Genomic DNA, 19,232 nt, shown 5'->3' with positions numbered 1-19,232 from the left:
ATCTTCGTTGAGACAATGGAAAGTAGACATTATCTGTTTGCAGGAAACAAAGCTGGAGTTTATCACAAGAATAACTATACTAAGTATTTGGAGCTGTCAGTATGTAGGATGGTCTTACTTACCTTCACAGGGGGTTCCGGGGGGTATTTTGGTGATATGGAACAAGAGAGTAGTGGAGAACATAAATGAATTTGTGGGAGAATACTCGATGGGATGTTCCTTTAAAAATTCTATAGATGGTTTTGCTTGGGCTTTTACGAGGGTTTATGGCCCTAACTTAGATTGCGAGCGACGATTGCTTTGGGATGAATTGGCAAGCTTATGTACTTGGTGGGAGGTCCCTAGGTGTATTGGTGGAGATTTTAATATGATAAGATTTCCTAGTGAAAGGTCGGGGCAGGGGAGACAAAACCATGCAGTGGTGGAATTCTCAGATCTAATATTTGAGTTAGACCTTATGGACTTACCTCTCATGGGTGGAGAGTATACTTGGTCTAATAATCAAGTTTGGTCAAGGCTGGATAGATTCCTGATATCTCCTTCATGGGAAATGCAATTTCCAGATTCTTGTCAGAAAATACTTCCTTGTGCTTGCTCTGATCACTTTCTCATAATGCTAGATTGTGGAGGAATTCTAGGAGGTAGAAGACCATTCAAATTCGAGAATATGTGGCTAAAAACGGAGGGGTTTGTGGAATTGGTGAGACAATGGTAGAATTCTTATCAACTAGAGGGTACTCCGAGCAAAGTATTGGCTGGAAAATTGAAGGCTTTGAAAATGGATTTAAAGAAGTGGGATGAACAGGTATTTGGTATTGTAACCTTACAAAAAAAGAATCTACTACAAGAACTACAAAGTTTGGAGGGTGTTGAAGCGGAGAACGAACGCAAATGACAAGTTGAAGTCGATTATTTTTCTCTCTAATAGGCTCTGCGAAGATGGGATGAACTATGCAAATTGAGTTACTTCTTAAGTGAACTCGAAAGAAGATTAGCATCGAGCCTATAGGGATGGCGCCAAAGCTAAATTCAGCCATACAGGAAGATCTTGTGTTATGGTCAATATGAGAACATTAATTAATAATTTGACAAAGGACCCAACACACCCTTCTCCAATTCCAAAGACCTGAACCAACCCAACAAAAGAGAAACTATCCCCATCGGCCCATAAACTCATACCAACACCGATGAAGGAAAAAAGGAAAATGAACTGTGATTAAAAATGCAAGGTCATAATTATCATGTAAACCAAAGACAAAACCATAAAGGTATAAGTATTTAGAGATCTTCATTAGCTTTTTGCAAGTTTTTGAAAAATTCTCTATAAATCTTGTTTGAAGATGCTTGATTGATTTATTGTAAAATAAAAAAATGCTGTTAAACAAGTCATAATTAAGTACTCTAGCTGACATTTGACAATCACTTATCAGCAAACAATTTTTTTGTTTCACAGCCAACTAGCTAGCTCCACCTCCGTTGATAACACTTGATAACAATGTTTTAAGGAGTGGTCCACTTTTTTACAAAGATACATGTCGGAGCATATCTATTTGGAGCTTGTACAGATCATTTCTCTATAAATATTATCCAAAAATATTTATTGAAACAACTCATAGTTCAATGGAGTTTTAGAATAGACTCTCACCTACAATACCACTCAAACATCCATATTCCTGCAAAAATACTTGACAATTAATCAAATCACACAACATTAAACAATTTATTGCCAAGCTCCATCTTGGCTGATAATCCTTTCAAGTACCTCCTGTTGGATCCCTTAATGATTCGAGTGGCTTCAAGACACCTGTCCCAAGATCTGGTCTCCTTTTTCTGTTATTGTCAGAACACTTCAGTGCCAATTGAGCCAAAGATTGAGCAACATTCAATGGCCAACGTCCAGCCGAAGGATCCAAAAGGGATTCAAAATTGCCTGCACGTAAGGCAGAGTTGACTTCATCTACTATAGAGTAGGGTGGTGATTTCCCTGTCAACAATTGCAGTAAAATGATTCCAAAGGAGTAAACATCTGACTTCACTGTAAGAACTCCTCTTTGAAGAAATTCTGGATCTAAGTAAGGCAAAGTTCCCTTTGGTACAGTGTTATGACTCAGTGTTACACTGTCACTTGAACTTTGATCGCGGCTTAACACGCGGCAAATTCCAAAGTCACTAAGTTTACATACATAGTTGGAATCAAGGAGAATATTGGCTGGTTTCAAATCTCCATGCACTATGGTGCGAGGTCGAGTACTGGAATGAAGATACACCAGGACAGAGCATAACTCTATGGCGATCCGTAGTCGAGTTTGCCATGACAATGGAGGACTGTTGTCCTTGCAATTGAGTCGATCTTCAAGGCTTCCATTAGGAAGATATTCATAGATGAGTGCAAAAGCTTCAGGGCAAGATCCAATGAGTTTCACAAGATTGGGGTGCCTCAACTGACCCAATACATTAACCTGATATATATGTATACAACCAATAAATTTAAGATCAAATTATTCAACCAAAATTTTTGAGATCAAAATAATTTTTCATTGAAAATGTCTCCAAACGTGCTAACTTATTTAAGTAAAATATTTTTCTGATCTAAAAAACTCTAGTGTTTTTCAATTAATGCATATACAAACCTCCATTTGGAACTCTTGGGAGCCTTGGGAGCCATGAGAATGCAACTTCTTTATAGCTACCTCAGTTTGTAGGAGACCTATATAAATGTTGCCATATCCTCCTTGTCCAATTTTCTGGGATTCATGAAATCCTTGAGTAACTTCTGCAATTTTAGAAAGGGAAAATTGAGGCAGCTCGAGCATGTATCCATTTGAGTCCTCTTCTTTTCTCTTTAGCCCTTCAGCTTCTTTCAGTACATGATCACGCTCCATCTGCAATTCATCCCTTTCTTTCTGTAACTCTGCAAGTTGGCTCTTTAATGATATTTCCTGTTCTTTGGAAATCCATAGTTCATCTATGTATTTGTCTCTCTGATTCTCTGCATCTTGGGCCTATTGATCAGATTATTAGCAATTTCTGTAAGATTTAAAAAGCTTACAATTGTATTGTTTTCAAGCATATATGGTGAATGCATTTAGAAAAATTATAGACATAAGCCCCACATTTCTACTCACCTCTTAAAAGTATGTGATTTTACTCTTTTGCCCTCATATTTTTTGAAATATTTCATGATATGAGGGTAAAAGAGTAAAATCACATATTTTTAATTGATGTACAAAGTGTGGGGACTTCTGTGCAGCACAACTCATGCATGTATTAGTCATGTAAAATGCACTATTTTTTTGCAAAACGTGTACTGAAGAGTGTAAAGAAAACCCCCATGAATTCAAAGCGTTGAAGAAGTTCACTTATAAGTAGCAGAACTCGTAACTAAAAAGCTTACTCTTAGTATTGATTCAATCATATATTCCTCTGCTCTTTGACGCACGAGTGCCTCTTTTTTTAAAGCTGCCATCGCTTGTTGAAGCTGCTCTTCTAAGCTCCGCTCCTGCTATGATCCATAAATCCTTTAATTTCAAAGCCTTGTCGTGTTTTATACCCATTTGATTATTGATTGATTCAGATGAATAATGCCAATGAGAAATGTTAATTAAACATTTTTGGCATACATTAAATTTGCAAACACAGAATGGAATGTAACAGAATGCTTTGCACATACCACAACATTGTGAGCTCCATTAGAAGAAGTTGATATGTTACTTGAGCTGGAAATCAATCTCGGACTTTGTTGCACAACTGATGGAGCGAGAGCCAGAGTAGAAGAGCTTCTTGAATAATCCAAAGCCGCCGGCGGAGAGAGTGAACAGCTATACTGCAATGCTTTGCCATTTCTATCATTCCATCCATTTAGAGTTATTTCAACCGGTCTTGTGGGAGAGCTTGCTGAGTAACTAGAATCCTCAGGACTCGTTGGAGATGAAAGCTCTTTAGAACGTTCCGGGAAAGGAGCAATTAGAGCAGCCAGATCAGTGGTGCTCCTATTTCGCCCAACCGTAGCAGACCGTAATTTGGGGAAGTCCGAGCATTCAATTACGGGACTGCCGACCCTGTTGTTGTACCCCGAAGGACCAGACCGTGATCTATTTAGGTTTGATTGTCCAGTTTCTGCACTTGCTTCCCTATTTTGGCACGCTACTTCCATCAGCAGAATGATGATCATCACAAAGAAAGAGGACGACTTTGAAGTGTTTGCGAGAGTTTAATTAAATATTTTTTTTAATATTATTATTGTTTTAAAATTTAAAAAAGTTGAATTGTTTATTATATTTTGTGTGTAAATTTAAAAAATTTATAATGATGTGATGTGATGAGATTAGATGAAACACTTCTTATATCTAAACGGAGCTCTGACTGCGTTTAGATGTTGAGATGAATAGTAGTGAATTGAGATGGTAGAGTGTAAAGAAGTTAAGATGAGTTTAGATGTATTTATAGGAAGTTAAAAAAGGTTGTGGAACCCACGAGTAAAGAGGTTTTGAATTGAGATGAATTTAATAATTTGAGAGTTAGGTATTTAAATATTAGAGTTAACTTCAAAAGATGAGTTTAGATGTATTTTGACACATAGAAATTGGAGTATTTTGAAGTGTTTGCCGTAGTATTTACATATAAACTTTTGAACTTTCTTCAACTTAAAAAAAATAAAGCATGATCCAAGAGTAATAAAGTATCATATTTGCAAAGGAATATGTATAGACCACCTCATTAAAAACTGAGACAGAACTACAAACAGAAAGGTAGCAAAAGAATGACATATTTGCAAGTGTAATTGACAAAAGCTTGGAAGTGCAAACCTGGTAAATATGAGGTGACCCTTGCAAATGACTTGTACTTGACACGAGACAGGTGCAGTTTTACACACAAACTTCGCTTTCTTAGACCCCAGTTCCACTTTTCTGCAAAATGGAGCAGTAATTAAGCTACATCAATCCAAATATCAAACCATGCACATGATCATGCTGAATAAACCAGAGAGAGACATTTCAGCCTCTACAAAATCCTCAAAAATCTCAGGCAGCAAGTTTTCACATCACATCAGAAGTGTGTTTAGTATGGGGCTTACAATAGGCCTAAATCTTTGAATATTCTAAAAAATAAAAAAGGGTGGCACTACAGCTACCATTAGGAGCTACCGTTAGGAAAAAAAAAATCATAGCGGTAAAAACAAGCGGTAGAAACCATTGGTAAGAGTAGTATAACTCAATAGGAAAATACTTTAGCCACAAAGGAGTTACACAAAAATAAACCCTCAAACTGATGTGGCTTGATATGATACGTCAGATTGTAAAGTTATTTTTATTATAAAGTAGATCTAACGAATTCTATGAATCCACATCAGTTTGTGGGTTTGTTTTGTGTAATCTTTTTTATTTCTGTAGCAATTCTCTAAAGAGAGAGAGGAAGACACAGGAAAGAGTACCCCAGAACAATGTTTGACAATATTCTTAAATATTACCTTTTATAGTGATTGGCCGATGTTGATCCTATGACAAGCTTCCTGATCCCATATTTAGAGATGAGTTTTAGGATTCCCTCCCTAATAGAGTTCATTTCAATGGTTTGCGGTTGTGCCTGTACCTATATATATTATTTTGAAACACCACAGAAAAGAGGTCAGAAAACTGATCAGCACTTAGATCGATGTTCCAATCCAGACGATCGAGAAGATAAGAATTAAAGATGCACATGAGAAGAATTTATACCCCCTTTTGTTGGCAGAAAAGAAAGTATTCCTCCATGATTGCATGCATATTTTGTGTACCACTTTCCAGGCGTTCTCTGACCTTCCTTTCCGTCATTAAGCTTCGCACTGATCAAGTACATGAAGAGAAGACGACGACTCAAATAACTCCAAAACTACTTCATAAATAATAAATACATGTGGACTCCAACGTGCTGCATGTTAATTCGGTTTATGATGATCAAGTTTTTTCAAAGATAGATATAACTAACTTGCCTAAAGGGAACAGCTTTGCAGGCTTGTGAACATGAATGATGCAAATCCTTCTTCCTCCGACGTTGTTCTCTATGGCCCAAGACAGGATTGATTTGCAGTCTTTCACATCTTTTCCCACCGCAACGTATGTGATCATATCCTGATGATCAGCCATGGAATTTCCTCAAGTGATCTTATGCCTACTACTCGCCATATACATATACATATATAAATATATATATATATATATATATATTTATGCACTTCATTTTTTGTGAAAAGCATAAAAGTCCGACATGCAGCCAGAAAACATGTAAAATTATTACATTTCAAAGACTTTTGTAGTTCAAATTAGTCTGAACACACTTTCTACTTAACTACAAAAACTCTCAAATATTTAACGCATGGACTTGTTTGGATTAAAAAACTTTACTAATTCATTTCATTTTATCTAATTATTACAAAATTTTCAAACTTTCAAGTAAAATATAATAAATATGAATTCAATTTTTTCAAATTAAAAAACAAAAATTATATTATAATAATATTTTATTCAACTTTAATTCAATTTTCATCTCATCTAAACTCAACTCAATTCATTATAATTCAGACCTCACACTTTTGTTTAGTAAAAACCTGTGTGTTAAGTACTTGAGCCAACATACATTTTTCTCAAAAATAATTTTTATATCCATAAAATAACTAATACATAGATAAAATGTTTGATTGTTGAAGTGAGTTTAATTCATTCCAAACTAATCATTGATGAACCCATCATGTTTTCAATTAAAAAGTTAAAAAAATCATTTCAATCTATTCCATGCATTCAAACACATATTTTAATTTATTTACATTTAAACATTCATAAAATATTACTGTTTATATATAAATTCAGATAATTTAAAATTACCTTGATATGAAAGACCAAAGCGAAGAAACTGCATGTACGTGTGCGTAGACTCTGAAATCGTCAAAGTCCGGTGATTAGCGTGTATGTGCTTATTACAGTCAGTTTTTGATTGATACTTGCAACTACCCATTAATTCATTTGTTGATTCGTCAAAGTCCCGACCGCGTCATATATATAGTTGATTTGTATAATATCTTTTTATAGGAAAATAATTTGTATAATATTTAAGAGCTGAGTAGAATAACTCATAAAATTTAGATGAAGTTTAGATAGTGAGTTGAGTTGAGTTGAGATGAAAGTTAAAAGTCGAATAAAATATTATTAAAATATTATCTTTTAATAATATTATTATTATTTTAAAATTTAAAAAAATTAAATTGTTTATTATATTTTGTATAAAAATTTAAAAAAAATTATTTTCATATCCAAATCATCTTTTTTAATATTACTCATTCTAAATCAGTAATTATCATAATTATTATTATTATATAAATGCACCTAACTAGCTAGCTTGGCAGGAACGTTCCCAACATTCAAACATGTTTGTGAAGTCAGAAATGACAATTGCACTTTTCTCTAGCGATTTGTATTGATCCTTTCCTGATCGGGCTTCTAGAATTTCCACAAATTTAAATATTTTGTCGTATTAATGACATAATATATTACAAGCAGGAATCTCATTGCATTAAAAATACAAGGTTGAAGGGCTCAGCAAGACTATCGTCCTTTTCTAGCAGCAAAAACGGAAAGCACGGTTGATGAGCATTTAAATAATTGCCTCTTAAAAAATTCATCCAATTTTTAATTCTCAACTGTTTTCTTCTATATTAGTTTTATATATATTTACAGTTTTACTTATACATATTTGAATATAGAAACGATTTCATTTCTTCTTATCTTATCTCATTTCATCATTATAATTTTTTTAAATTTATACAAATATAATAAACAATCCAAAATTTTCAAATTTCAAAACAATATTAATATTAAAAAAATAATATTTTAATCAACTTTCAATTTTCATCTAAAACAATCTCATCTCATCTTACTATTCAAACATGGAGAGTGAGATCAGAATTTTGAATTTTAGATAAAAGTTTAAAATATTATTTTTTTAATATTATTATTTTCGGATTTCAAAAAATTAAATTGGGATTTGAGAAAGTTAAATTGTTTATTATACTTTGTATAAGAATTTGAAAATTTTGTAAATATGAGATGAAATGAGATTAGATGAGATGATAATTTTGTATTTTGTCTTTGCCCCAAACCTACTTGGCCATTTGAATCCAGAAACTATCTCATCTCATCATTACAACTTTTTTAAACTCTCACACAAAATATAATAAACAATTCAATTTTCTCAAATCTTAAAATAATAGTAATATTAAAAAATAATAATCTAACAATATTTTATTTAATTTTTAATTTTATCTAAAACTATCTCTCTCACTATTTAAATCACACCTTAGACTTCTATTTACCATGTTCATTTTGTTAGTTTTTTTTTAAATTTCGATAGACTTTTAAGTTTATATTTAAAAGGCAATTATGTCTAAAGATGTATCTCGAAATCATTTCTTCTTCTATTTTCCTTTTAAAAAATTCCTGGCCCCACCCTAAGATTCTTCTTTGATTGTATCATTTCATTTCTCTCAACCACATGTTTTCCTTTCTTCCTCGATAGTTAGATTGGAGAATAAAATTTGAGATGAGTTGAGATAGGTTTAGATAAGTTAAAATAGTTTGTGAATAGAAAAATAGAAGTTGAATTATTTATTATATTTTGTGTGAAAATTTAGAAAAGTTATTTTAAAATTTGAAAAAGTTGAATTGCTTATTATATTTTGTGTAGGAATTTGAAAAAGTTGTTATGATGAGATAAGATGAGTTGAGATGAATTTTGAATGCAAATGAGGCAGATGAGATGAGACGAGAATTTTGTAAAAAATAATAAGATAATTTATGAACAATAGTGAGATAGTTTGAGTTGAGTATTTTTTAGATTTTAGGAGAAGAGAGAGAACAAGTTGAATAAAAAAATATTATAAAATTAAAATATTATTAGAATATAGGTTTATAATATTATTTTTGTTTGGAAATTTGAAAAAAATTGTATTATTTTTTATTTTTTGTTTGAAAGTTTTAAAAAATTGTAATGATTAATTTGAAAATATTTATATTTAAATTATATTTAGAAAGAAAATGAAATGAGATGCTTCTGATCAAGCGGGGAATGATCCTACTCACTGAGAGCGGACTTTCTGAACAGATCTTCCTGCTCTTCTATGTTGTTGCATGTTGTCCCAGGCCTCCATGGCTTTTTCTGGGTAGATCTCCTTGCCCTTTCTCTATAGCTGTTGTCCCGACCTTCTCTCCACAGCTTTTACCGAGCATATCTCCTTGCCCTTCATTACTATTGTTGTCCCGGGCCTTCTCTCCTTGTTCTCGCGTTTTTGCTTATGAAGTTTTGCTCATTTTCGCCCTTTTGCTTATGAGGGTCGTCTTCGAAGCCATTCATATCCGTTGTCTTCACCTTCTCCAATAGTTTCTCATACCTCTCCACGGCCAGTAAGTAGTTTCAGGCAACTCCAGGTCGATGACTATCACTGTACGACTCAATTAGTTGCCTCATCACATCCCTGATGATTTTTGGAGGTAACCTCGGGCGTTATCGACATGTCATAGTGATGGAGATATCTATCTGCCACTTTTATGGAATATGATTTGATCGAGCTTGGTTATGATGAGTCGCCTTGGGTTATACCCAACTCCTTGCTGCTTTACGGTCGCCCCAGGGCCTTAGCGACTTTGTTTGGAGAGACCGGTGTTCTGTACATTCGTTTATTTAATGAGAAATGCTTTAGACACAAAGATAAGATCTCACAAAAATAAATTTATAAACTGAAATATCTTAATGTAGTGATTTAGTTTTATAAGAATCTCTTTGCATAATTGTAACATTTTTCTTATTTATTTGCACCCAAACTGCTCAGTCTAAATCGAGCATGCATGCTAATTTCGGATGTATTTGGACCCAAAAATACATCCGTTTATAAGAATCTCTTGGCATGCCACACACTTTCCTCCGTCGGTGTAAATCTAACCATTAACATTAATAAAAATCTGACGTGCGAAACTATCAATGGATCAAATCCATGAGTACTCGATTAATTATAAATTAAATTATAGTATTAGTACTTCTCAACTAATACCAGATAAAATTATGAATTGTATAAACTTTGCAGACCATTCTTAAAAAAGAGAGGCACTTTATGATAGCAAGTTTTTTTTAAAACAAAAAATAAATATAAAAAAATTAATTTTTTAATAATAAATCTTATTAAAAATATAATGCGCTTACGTAATTTATAAATATATTTAACATTAAGAGTAGGGGTATAACCGGTCCGGTCCGGTCCGGTTTTAGATAAAATCTAGGACCAACCGGTATGTACCGGTTTTATATTTTTCAAAACCGATTACGCACCGGTTACCCTCCTAAACCGATTACGCACCGGTTACCCTCCTAAACCGGTACTTCCGGTTTTACCGGTTTCCGGTCTGGTCCGGTCCGGTTTTTCGGTTTTTTAAAAATATAAATTTCATAATTTTTCATTAAAAATTTGTTTATAAAAAAAAAAAATTGATTTAAAAAAAACTATTTTATACTTTTATTAATATATTAGACTATATAATAGTATTAATATTAGACTATTGATATAGTTATAAGTTATATATTAGTATTAGTTATAAACTTTTAGTGATTTAGTATTAACATTTTATGTAATAATTTATAAATTATAATAAGAAATTATTTCATATATGAATATATATGTTATATATAAAATTTCACATAAAAATTTATAATTATACATTATATATAAAACTTATATATATTAATATTTAATATATATAAAATATTTTGTATAAAACTTATATATAAAAATATTATTGTTTATTTTTTTTAATCAACCGGTCCGGTCCGGTTCGGTCCGGTCCAAAAAATTCCGGAACCGGAACCGGACCGGTTCCGGACCGGACCGGTTCAAAACCGGTAAAACCGGTCCGGTTCGGTCCGGTCCGGTCCGGTCCGATTTTCCGGTTTGAGTTTACACCCCTAATTAAGAGAAATAGTCCGAAACGCGAGCTGTCCTAAACAAAGACCAAACTGAAGAAACCGTGTGCGTGGATTCCGAAACCGTCAAAGTCCGGTGATTAGAATTTAGCGCGTACGTGCTATTATTCCAAAACAAATAAGAGAAGCTAATTAAATTCTGTACCTTCTTTTTAGAAAAATAATAGATAAATTTTAGAGAAGCTAATTTAAGTATTTTTTAATAATCATAAATTTATATATTTAAGAAGAATTTGCGAAATTTACATATATTAAAAATTATAGTTAAAATTAAATATTTTTATATACATTCCAACTTATATTAAAAAGGACAATGCTAGGTGGTCGTCTAGCATGTACCGATGGACGTGTCCTCTAATATATTTGAATTTTTTTTATAAATATTTGTTAATATTCTTAATTATTAAAAAAAAAAAAGAAATTCACAAATTAATTAAAAGTCATTTTTTTAACTATTTAATAAAAATTAAAATACCGAAACGGTAATTTTTGTTGAAAATATTTTCAAAATAATATATTTATTATTAATATTATTTTTTGGATTTATTTGAAAGCTATGAATAATTTTGAAAATGGAGAATTTATGGAATGTTTATAAGCTATGAATTATGTTTATAATAAATTGCGTCTACACAAGGACATTAAACAGTTGGCACAATGATATTGAGTAAGACCATTGATCCTCTTGGTGAGGGTGATTTATTAAGACTAGGGGTGTAACGGGTCTAGTTTGATTTAGTTTTGAACAAAATTTGGGATTGAACCGATATGTACCGGTTTTACATTTTTAAAAACCAATTTCGCACCCGTTACTCCCTAAACAGGTACTTCTGGTTTACCGGTTTCGGTCCAATTCGGTCTGGTATTTCGGTTTTAATATGCTATATTATATATGATATAATATATATAATACTATAGTGACAATATATTGTAGTGTATTATAATATATATTATAATTGTATTATAGACTATAGTGATATATTATAGTATATTATAATATATAGTAATATAGTATTAGTATAACTATTAATACAACAGACTATAATGATATAAGATTTTAAAATTTAATATTATATTAATTAGTAATTAATCATATAATACAAAATTATTTTATATATAATTATATATTATATATATAAATTATATACAATATAAAAAATTATAATATAGATGAACCAGTTCTGTCTGGTCTGGTTTTAAAAAAAGATAAACCGGAACCGAACCGATTTTGACTGGTTTTAAGAAAAATAAAACTGGTACCGGACTAGACCAAACGTAGGTGGGTTCGGTCCGGTCCGATTTTGCCATTTTTTTTTTACATCCCTAATTAAGAGGATGGACCCCAAGGTGCTGCCAGCGCTTGGCGCATAGTTTGCAAAATAAAATACAATAGGTGCAGCAGTTGGGACTCGAACTTGGGCAAGTCAGATGGAGGGAAGCAACGTAATCGTTGGACTAGAGTCCAACAATTGAGTCACTTGATAACAGGCATAATAAATATACCTATTTGGATCAGATTTTAGAAAAATGAAAAGTTACAACTTTTCATGCACATCCTTTGGCCCTCTATAAAAGGACTCATTGGCCTACGAATTTAAACATAGAATGACAAGAGTTCAAGAAGGCAATTTTGAAATTGTCTCTCTCCCAAAAGTTTTCATTTCTTCAAAACTTGTTATAAGATCTGTTCATTTTACAGAGAATTGATTTCTAATCTCTTGGTTGAATAGCAAAATCTGATGGTATTCGGGGTCTAATTTTGTGTGTGTGCATAACGCAGTTAGACAAATAGACTTGTTCTGGGTTTTATTGTATCTTAGATACAAATTCGCTTGTAACCCGTGTGCATATCGTTATTGGTGGGGGTGAATATTGTCTTAAGGAAAACTACATTGAAACGCGTCTTGAAACAAACTTTTCCCTTACTATTTTCTCTTTTGCAGCCCCTCTGCACCAGCAATCTTAAGACAATATATGATTATTAATGACAAATAGTTTGAGAGAGTTTGCTTCAGATTTTGTAAAAGTCAAACGTTTTGATAAAACCAATTTTCGGCGCTGGCAAAACAAAATGCACTTCTCCTGGCTAGTCTCAAAGTGGTTTATGTTCTATCCACTCCTACGCCTTCTGCAAATAAGGATGAAACAATCGCTCAAGGTCGGGCAAGGATCAAATGGGAACAAGACGACTACATTTGCAAGGAACATATTTGCAATGCAATGTCTGACACATTGTTTGACGCGTACCAAAACAAAGCAACTGCCAATGATCTATGAGACGCACTTGAGGCTAAGTATCTTATAGAAGATGCTACAAGTAATAAATTTCTGGCTACAAAAATTTTCAATTATACCATGGTAGATTTTAGGCCTGTTATTGAACAATTCAATGAGATTATGCATATTCTTAAACAGTTCTCTCAACATGAAATGAAAATGGATGAATCCATATCAGTTTCATTCATTATTATTAAACTTCCTCAATCATAAAAAACCTATAAAAAAAGTTTGAAACATAGAAGTGAAGAAATGTCTCTAGAAGAATTAGGCCAATATCTTTGTATAGAAGAAGAGATTAGGCTTAGAGACATTAATGAAGAGCGTGACTCTTTGACTTCCAACATATACATGGTAGAGGAAGGAAAAATCCAGAAACCAAGACAACCCAATGAATCCAAATTTGAAAATCGGAAGAGAAAGAATAATTTTGAAAGAAAACAAAGTCATTTCCAAAGAATCAGAAGAATCTGGGAGTAAGATTCTTCTATTGTGGCAAATAAAGTCATTACAAAAGAGACTGTCGTTTTCTTAAAAAGAAAAGACAGGACTCTGGTTCTAGAGAGAATTATGAGGACTCTGGTACTAACACTCTTGAAAGAGATAACTTCTAGTGAATTGACTCAGGAGCAACAAGGCTTGTTTGTAAAAACAGGAGCCTGCTCAAGAGATACGAGCCAATGGTAGATGGTTATGTTCTTTACATGGAAAACTCATCCACTGCCGTAGTTAGAGAAAAAAAGATAATAAAAAATAGAGTTTACCTCCAAAAAAGTTCTTACTCGAAAAAATATGTATCATATACTAGAAGTTAGAAAGAACCTTCTAATTATAAGCTCCATTAGAAGAAGATGTTGATATGTTACTTGCACTGGAAATCAACCTTGGACTTTGTTGCGGAAATGAAGGAGCGAGCTCCACAGTAGAAGAGCTTCTTTAATAATCCATGTCAAGAAATAAAACTTTGTATTTCTAAAACTCTTACTTTTACAGTGAAAGGTGATTAGAATAAATAGGTACAGAAAATAAATCTATCTAAGGTAACTATTACAATATGGTATAATCTATCTAAGGTAACTATTACAATATGGTATGTATTTACAGTTACAAAAATAAAGAGTAATTCCTAAAATCGTGGAGGTATAAATGTGGAGAGAATATTTGCTTGATTATTGGTAAGTGAGCTGTTAATACGCCCCCTCAAGTTGGTGCATGGAGGTCCGTAATGCCCAACTTGGGTAAAAAATGATGGAAGAGATCCCGGCCCAATGTTTTGGTGAAGATGTCGGCAACTTGCTCATGGGAGGAGGTGTGAATAGCATTGAGAAGGCCGGAGCGAGTTTTATCTTGAACAATGTGACAATCAATCTCAATATGTTTAGTGCGCTCATGGAACACATGATTGTGAGCAATGTGTAGAGCAGATTGGTTGTCACAATGGAGATGGATAGGCTCGGGGTGAGAGACACCAAGATCAGTGAGAAGTTGTTTCAACTAGGTGAGTTCGCAAGTGGTAACGGCCATGGCGCGGTATTCAGCTTCAGCAGAGGAACGAGCCACGGTGGTCTTTGTTTTGTGCGCCAGGAAATAGGACTGGTGCCGATCTGAACAAAATAGCCTGGGGTGGATCGACGAGTGGTGGGACAACTGGCCCAATCATAATCATTGTAGGCAGTAACATGAAGAGTGTTGGATGAAAGAAAGAAAATGCCTTGTCCTGGACTGCCTTTGATGTACCGAAGAACGCGAGTGGCAGCTTGCATGTGAGGGGCATGAGGAGCGTGCATGAACTGATTGAGAATGTTTACTGCAAATACAATATCAGGGCGAGTGATAGTCAGGTAAATGAGATGACCAACAAGTCTACGATAAGGAGAAGGATCTGAAAGAAGAAAGCCATCTTGGTTGGTGAGCTTTAAATTTTGTTCCATGGGAAAAGAAGCTGTCCGAGCACCGAGTTGACCACTATCAGATAAAATGTCAAGGGCATATTTGCATTGGTTGAGAAAAATGCCTTGAGATGATCGAGCAACTTCGAGACCAAGAAAATATTTGAGAGGGCTGAGATCTTTTGTTTTGAAGTGTGTAGAGAGAACACTTTTGAAGATTTCAATTTGTGATCGATCATTACCAGCAACTAGAATATCGTCAACATAAACAATAACAAGAGTGATGTTGGTAGAAGTAACCAGAGTGAATAAAGAATGATCCGCCTGAGATTGAGAAAAACCTGCATCAAGAAGCATAGTAGTCAGTTTAAAAAACTAGTTGTGGGAGGCTTGTTTGAGGTCGTAGAGAGATTTGCGGAGGCGACAAACACGAGAGTCCTCTGTCGAATAATATCCAGGAGGAGGGATCATGTAGACTTCCTCATCAAGGTCGCCATGTAAGAAGGCGTTATTGACATCAAGTTGGTGGATAATCCATTGGTGGGAGGCAGCGACAGCCAACAAACACCGAATAGTAGTCATCTTGGCAACCGGAGCAAAGGTCTCATGATAGTCAAGACCTTCAACTTGAGTATAGCATTTGGCGACTAACCAAGCTTTGTATCTTTCGACTGAGCCATTTGCTTTGAGTTTAGTTTTGAACACCCATTTGCAGCCAATGGGTTTCTTTCCAGGAGGAAGAGACTCAAGGGTCCAAGTAGAATTAGCTTCTAGAGCATGAAGTTCAGCAGTCATGGCGTCACGCCAATGGGCGTGACGAATAGCAATGGAATAACAGGAAGGATCAACAGAAACAGTGAGAGCATTTAAAAAATGAGATGAGAGGGTGAGAAACGAGAATAAGAAAGAAAAGCATATAAATGATGAGCAATACCTGAGGTCGATGCAGCGGATGAAGATGCAGTGGGCTCAGTGTGTATGGTCGGGCAGAGATAGTCCTGAAGATGTGTGGGTCTAGTAATAGTGCGACGAGGACGAGAAGGAGGAGGAGGGGGAGGAGGAGAAGGAGAAGGAGGAGGAGGGGAAGGGGGTTCGGAAGTGAGAGTAGAAAAGGGAGGAGTTGGTAAAATGGGTTCAGGAACGGGGAGAGGGATGATAGGGAGAGATGTAGGGGAAGAAGGAGAAAGATCCTGGAAAGGGAACTGATGTTCATGAAAGGTGACATCACGAGAATAAAAAATAGTTTAAGTGTTAAGATTGTAGAGTTTGTATGCTTTATGAGTGCTAGGATATCCGAGAAAAAGACACTTAGAGGCACGAGGAGAAAATTTGTCACGGGAAGCTTGGAGAGTTTGGGCATAACAAAGACAACCAAACACTCGGAGATGGTCATATTTTGGTGGGGTATTAAAGAGAAGTTGAAAAGGAGATTTATTTTGAAGAATGCGGCTGGGCGTGCGGTTGATGAGGTAAGCAGCGGTGAGGACACAATCACCCCAAAATTTTAGAGGTAAGTGAGCCTGAAAACGTAGACTACGAGCGACATTCAAGAGGTGCCGATATTTACGTTCCGCAACACCATTTTGTTGAGGAGTTTCGACACAGGTGCGTTCATGAATGATGCCGTGTTCATGAAGATAATTTTGAAATTTATGAGAAAGAAATTCTTGGCCATTGTCGGTGCGAATGATTTTAATGGTAGTGTTGAATTGATTTTGGATGAGAGTGAAAAAATGCATGAGATGAGTGTATGCTTCGGATTTATAGCGCATGAGATAAATCCAGGTAGTGCGAGAGAAATCATCAACAATGGTAAGAAAATAATGAGCACCACAAAGAGAGGAGGTATGATAGCCACCCCATATATCACAAAAAATTCTATTAAAAACCGTATCACTTTTATTAGCATGGATAGAAAAAGGAAGTCTAGTGTGCTTAGAACGAGCACAAATATCACAATCAGAAATGATGCAAGAATTACTGAAAAGGTTAGGAATAACTAAGCGGGAAGGGTGACCTAGGCGTTGGTGCCATAAAATTTTATTTGCAGTAATTTGAGTAGAAAGAACCATGGTGGGAGGTGACCGGTACACATAAAATCCAATGCAAAGTTCACCCGCTCCAATCAACCTCGTCGAGTACAGGTCCTGAAAATAAACATTTGAAGAAGAAAAAGAAACAGTACAAGAATTAGTTGTGGTGAGTTGAGGGACAGAAAGGAGATTAAAAAGAAATTGAGGGACAAAAAGGACATTTCGTAAAGTGAGGTGTTCGGCTAAGACACAAGTGCCGACTCCCTCAATTTTAATTAGGCTTCCATTTGGTAAAGTGACCATTCGGTCAGAGGATGGAGAGATCATGGAGGAGAACAGGGTTCGGTCATGGCAGAGATGGTCAGTGGCGCCACTATCGACCACCCAGTCACGATGGCTATCAAAAGAGAAAGAGGAGGAGACGTTACCGACGAAGTTTGCGGTGGGAGTGGGCGGCTTGAGCAAATCGAGTAACCTCTGGTACAGATCGGGCGTTAAATCGGGAATCGGAGAGGAGGCAGAGACTTGGTGGACCATGGGTGACGAGGAAGGGGGTTTGCCAAGGATGAAAGACGGCTGTTTGCCGCGGGGCTCGCGACTTGCAATGATCCGCCAACATCGGTCACGGGTGTGGCCGTGCTTGCCGCATTCGGTGCAGAGCAGGGGCTTCTTTGGAGGACCACCAGAGTGAGCGGCGAAGACATGGGTTGCTTCCGACGTCATTGTTGGTCGGACATGGAGGAGATGTTGCTGCTCTTCCTGAAAAAGAATAGAAAAAATTTTGGTGATAGGGGGAAGGGTTTCCATGGCAAGGATTTGGGTTCGGAGTTGGGAAAAATAATCGTTTAGGCTGAGTAAAAATTGGTAAACTCTCTCATCTTCAGATTGTTGCTGTAATTCTTTCAGATCGTTGGTTTTTTGTAAATGGCTGAGTTCATCCCATATTTGCCTGATTTGATTGTAATAGTTATGAATAGACTGGGTGTGTTGCTGCAGAGATGATAACTCACGCTTGAGGTGATAAATCCTGGCATTATTGCCATGGCAAAAACGGGACTGAAGATCAAGCCACACTTCTCGAGGATCAGTGTGAAATTCAAGGGAGTTAGCTAAGGAGGGACTGATGGAGTTGAGAAGCCAAGTGAGAACCATATCTTTAGTTTGATTCCATTGTTTGTAATCTGTAGAAGTAGGTTCGGGTGGGGGGAGAGTGCCATTAACAAAAACTAATTTGTTTTTGGCGTTGAGAGCACGGGTCATGGCTTTTTGCCATTTGGGAAAATTGTCACCGGTGAGAAGACCAGAGACAAGGATGAGGCTAGGGGAGTCGGATGGGTGAAGGAGGTATGGGGAGGGGAAAGCCATGGGAAAAGAAGATCGATTAGGCTGATACCATGTCAAGAAATAAAACTTTGTATTTCTGAAACTCTTACTTTTACAGTGAAAGGTGATTAGAATAAATAGATACAGAAAATAAATCTATCTAAGGTAACTATTACAATATGGTATAATCTATCTAAGGTAACTATTACAATATGGTATGTATTTACAGTTACAAAAATAAAGAGTAATTCCTAAAATCATGGAGGTATAAATGTGGAGAGAATATTTGCTTGATTATTGGTAAGTGAGCTGTTAATAAAGCCGTCGGTGGAGAGAGTGACCGGCAAAACTCCAATGCTTTGCCATTTGTATCAGTCCATGAAATAGTTGATGATATAAAACTAATTGGAATATTTGCTCGAATTTTTTATTACTAGATCATATAAGCTTTTTTAGAAAACAATTTAAAACATTGTTATTACTAATATTGGATATATGGATTCATTCGATCCCCTCAGTTACTAAGAATCTGACGTGTCTTGATATCAATACTTGATAGATTTTTATAAGAATATCTTTGCGTAATTGTAACATTTTTCTTATTTATTTGCACCCAAACTGCTCAGTCTAAATCCAACATGCATGCAACTTTTGGATATATTTGCACCCAAAAATACATCTGTTTATTTAAACAGTTCTTTTATATACAATCGGT

At 35.0% G+C, this 19,232-nt stretch overlaps 2 protein-coding genes across 5 annotated transcripts; both read right to left on the bottom strand.

Moving 5' to 3' along the window:
• Positions 1-1,429: 1,429 nt before the first annotated feature.
• On the bottom strand, positions 1,430-6,896 carry LOC108980675 (U-box domain-containing protein 33-like). Of its 4 annotated transcripts, none has more exons than XM_035683874.1 (9): positions 6,858-6,896; positions 5,969-6,107; positions 5,715-5,821; positions 5,468-5,589; positions 4,806-4,907; positions 3,671-4,130; positions 3,395-3,502; positions 2,631-3,002; positions 1,430-2,459 (listed from the first exon to the last, which is right to left on the bottom strand). In XM_035683874.1, the coding sequence occupies exons 2-9, from the start codon at positions 6,102-6,104 to the stop codon at positions 1,755-1,757; spliced, it is 2,112 nt and encodes a 703-aa protein (XP_035539767.1). In that variant the 5' UTR covers positions 6,105-6,107; positions 6,858-6,896; the 3' UTR covers positions 1,430-1,754. The 4 variants fall into 4 exon arrangements, with proteins under 4 accessions (XP_035539767.1, XP_035539768.1, XP_035539766.1 ...); XM_035683875.1 differs by lacking the exon at positions 6,858-6,896 and having other exon boundaries at positions 3,671-3,777; positions 3,841-4,130; positions 5,969-6,152; XM_035683873.1 differs by lacking the exon at positions 6,858-6,896 and having other exon boundaries at positions 5,969-6,152.
• Positions 6,897-17,273: 10,377 nt separating this feature from the next.
• Positions 17,274-18,454, bottom strand: LOC118343995. The gene is made up of 3 exons (XM_035683718.1): positions 18,065-18,454; positions 17,623-17,953; positions 17,274-17,308 (listed from the first exon to the last, which is right to left on the bottom strand). Exons 1-3 carry the CDS (start codon positions 18,452-18,454, stop codon positions 17,274-17,276), a joined length of 756 nt encoding a protein of 251 aa, XP_035539611.1.
• Positions 18,455-19,232: the final 778 nt, after the last annotated feature.

This window comes from Juglans regia, chromosome 12, assembly GCF_001411555.2.
Source record: "Juglans regia cultivar Chandler chromosome 12, Walnut 2.0, whole genome shotgun sequence".
Classification (NCBI taxonomy): domain Eukaryota; kingdom Viridiplantae; phylum Streptophyta; class Magnoliopsida; order Fagales; family Juglandaceae; genus Juglans; species Juglans regia.
The sequence above is the reverse complement of the archived record's forward strand: the minus strand, read 5'-3'. Positions and strand labels throughout refer to the sequence as shown.

Coding starts and splice junctions, on each gene's coding strand:
- LOC108980675 (XM_035683873.1), bottom strand. CDS start 6,122: ATGGCTGATCATCAGGATATGATCACATACGTTGCGGTGGGAAAAGAT. Junction 5,822..5,968: donor TGCAAAGCTGTTCCCTTTAG/GCAAGTTAGTTA, acceptor GTACTTGATCAG/TGCGAAGCTTAATGACGGAA. Junction 4,908..5,467: donor TCGGCCAATCACTATAAAAG/GTAATATTTAAG, acceptor TCCATTTTGCAG/AAAAGTGGAACTGGGGTCTA.
- LOC118343995 (XM_035683718.1), bottom strand. CDS start 18,454: ATGACCCGTGCTCTCAACGCCAAAAACAAATTAGTTTTTGTTAATGGC. Junction 17,954..18,064: donor AACAATCTGAAGATGAGAGA/GTTTACCAATTT, acceptor ATTCTTTTTCAG/GAAGAGCAGCAACATCTCCT. Junction 17,309..17,622: donor TCCCACCGCAAACTTCGTCG/GTAACGTCTCCT, acceptor GTTTATTTTCAG/GACCTGTACTCGACGAGGTT.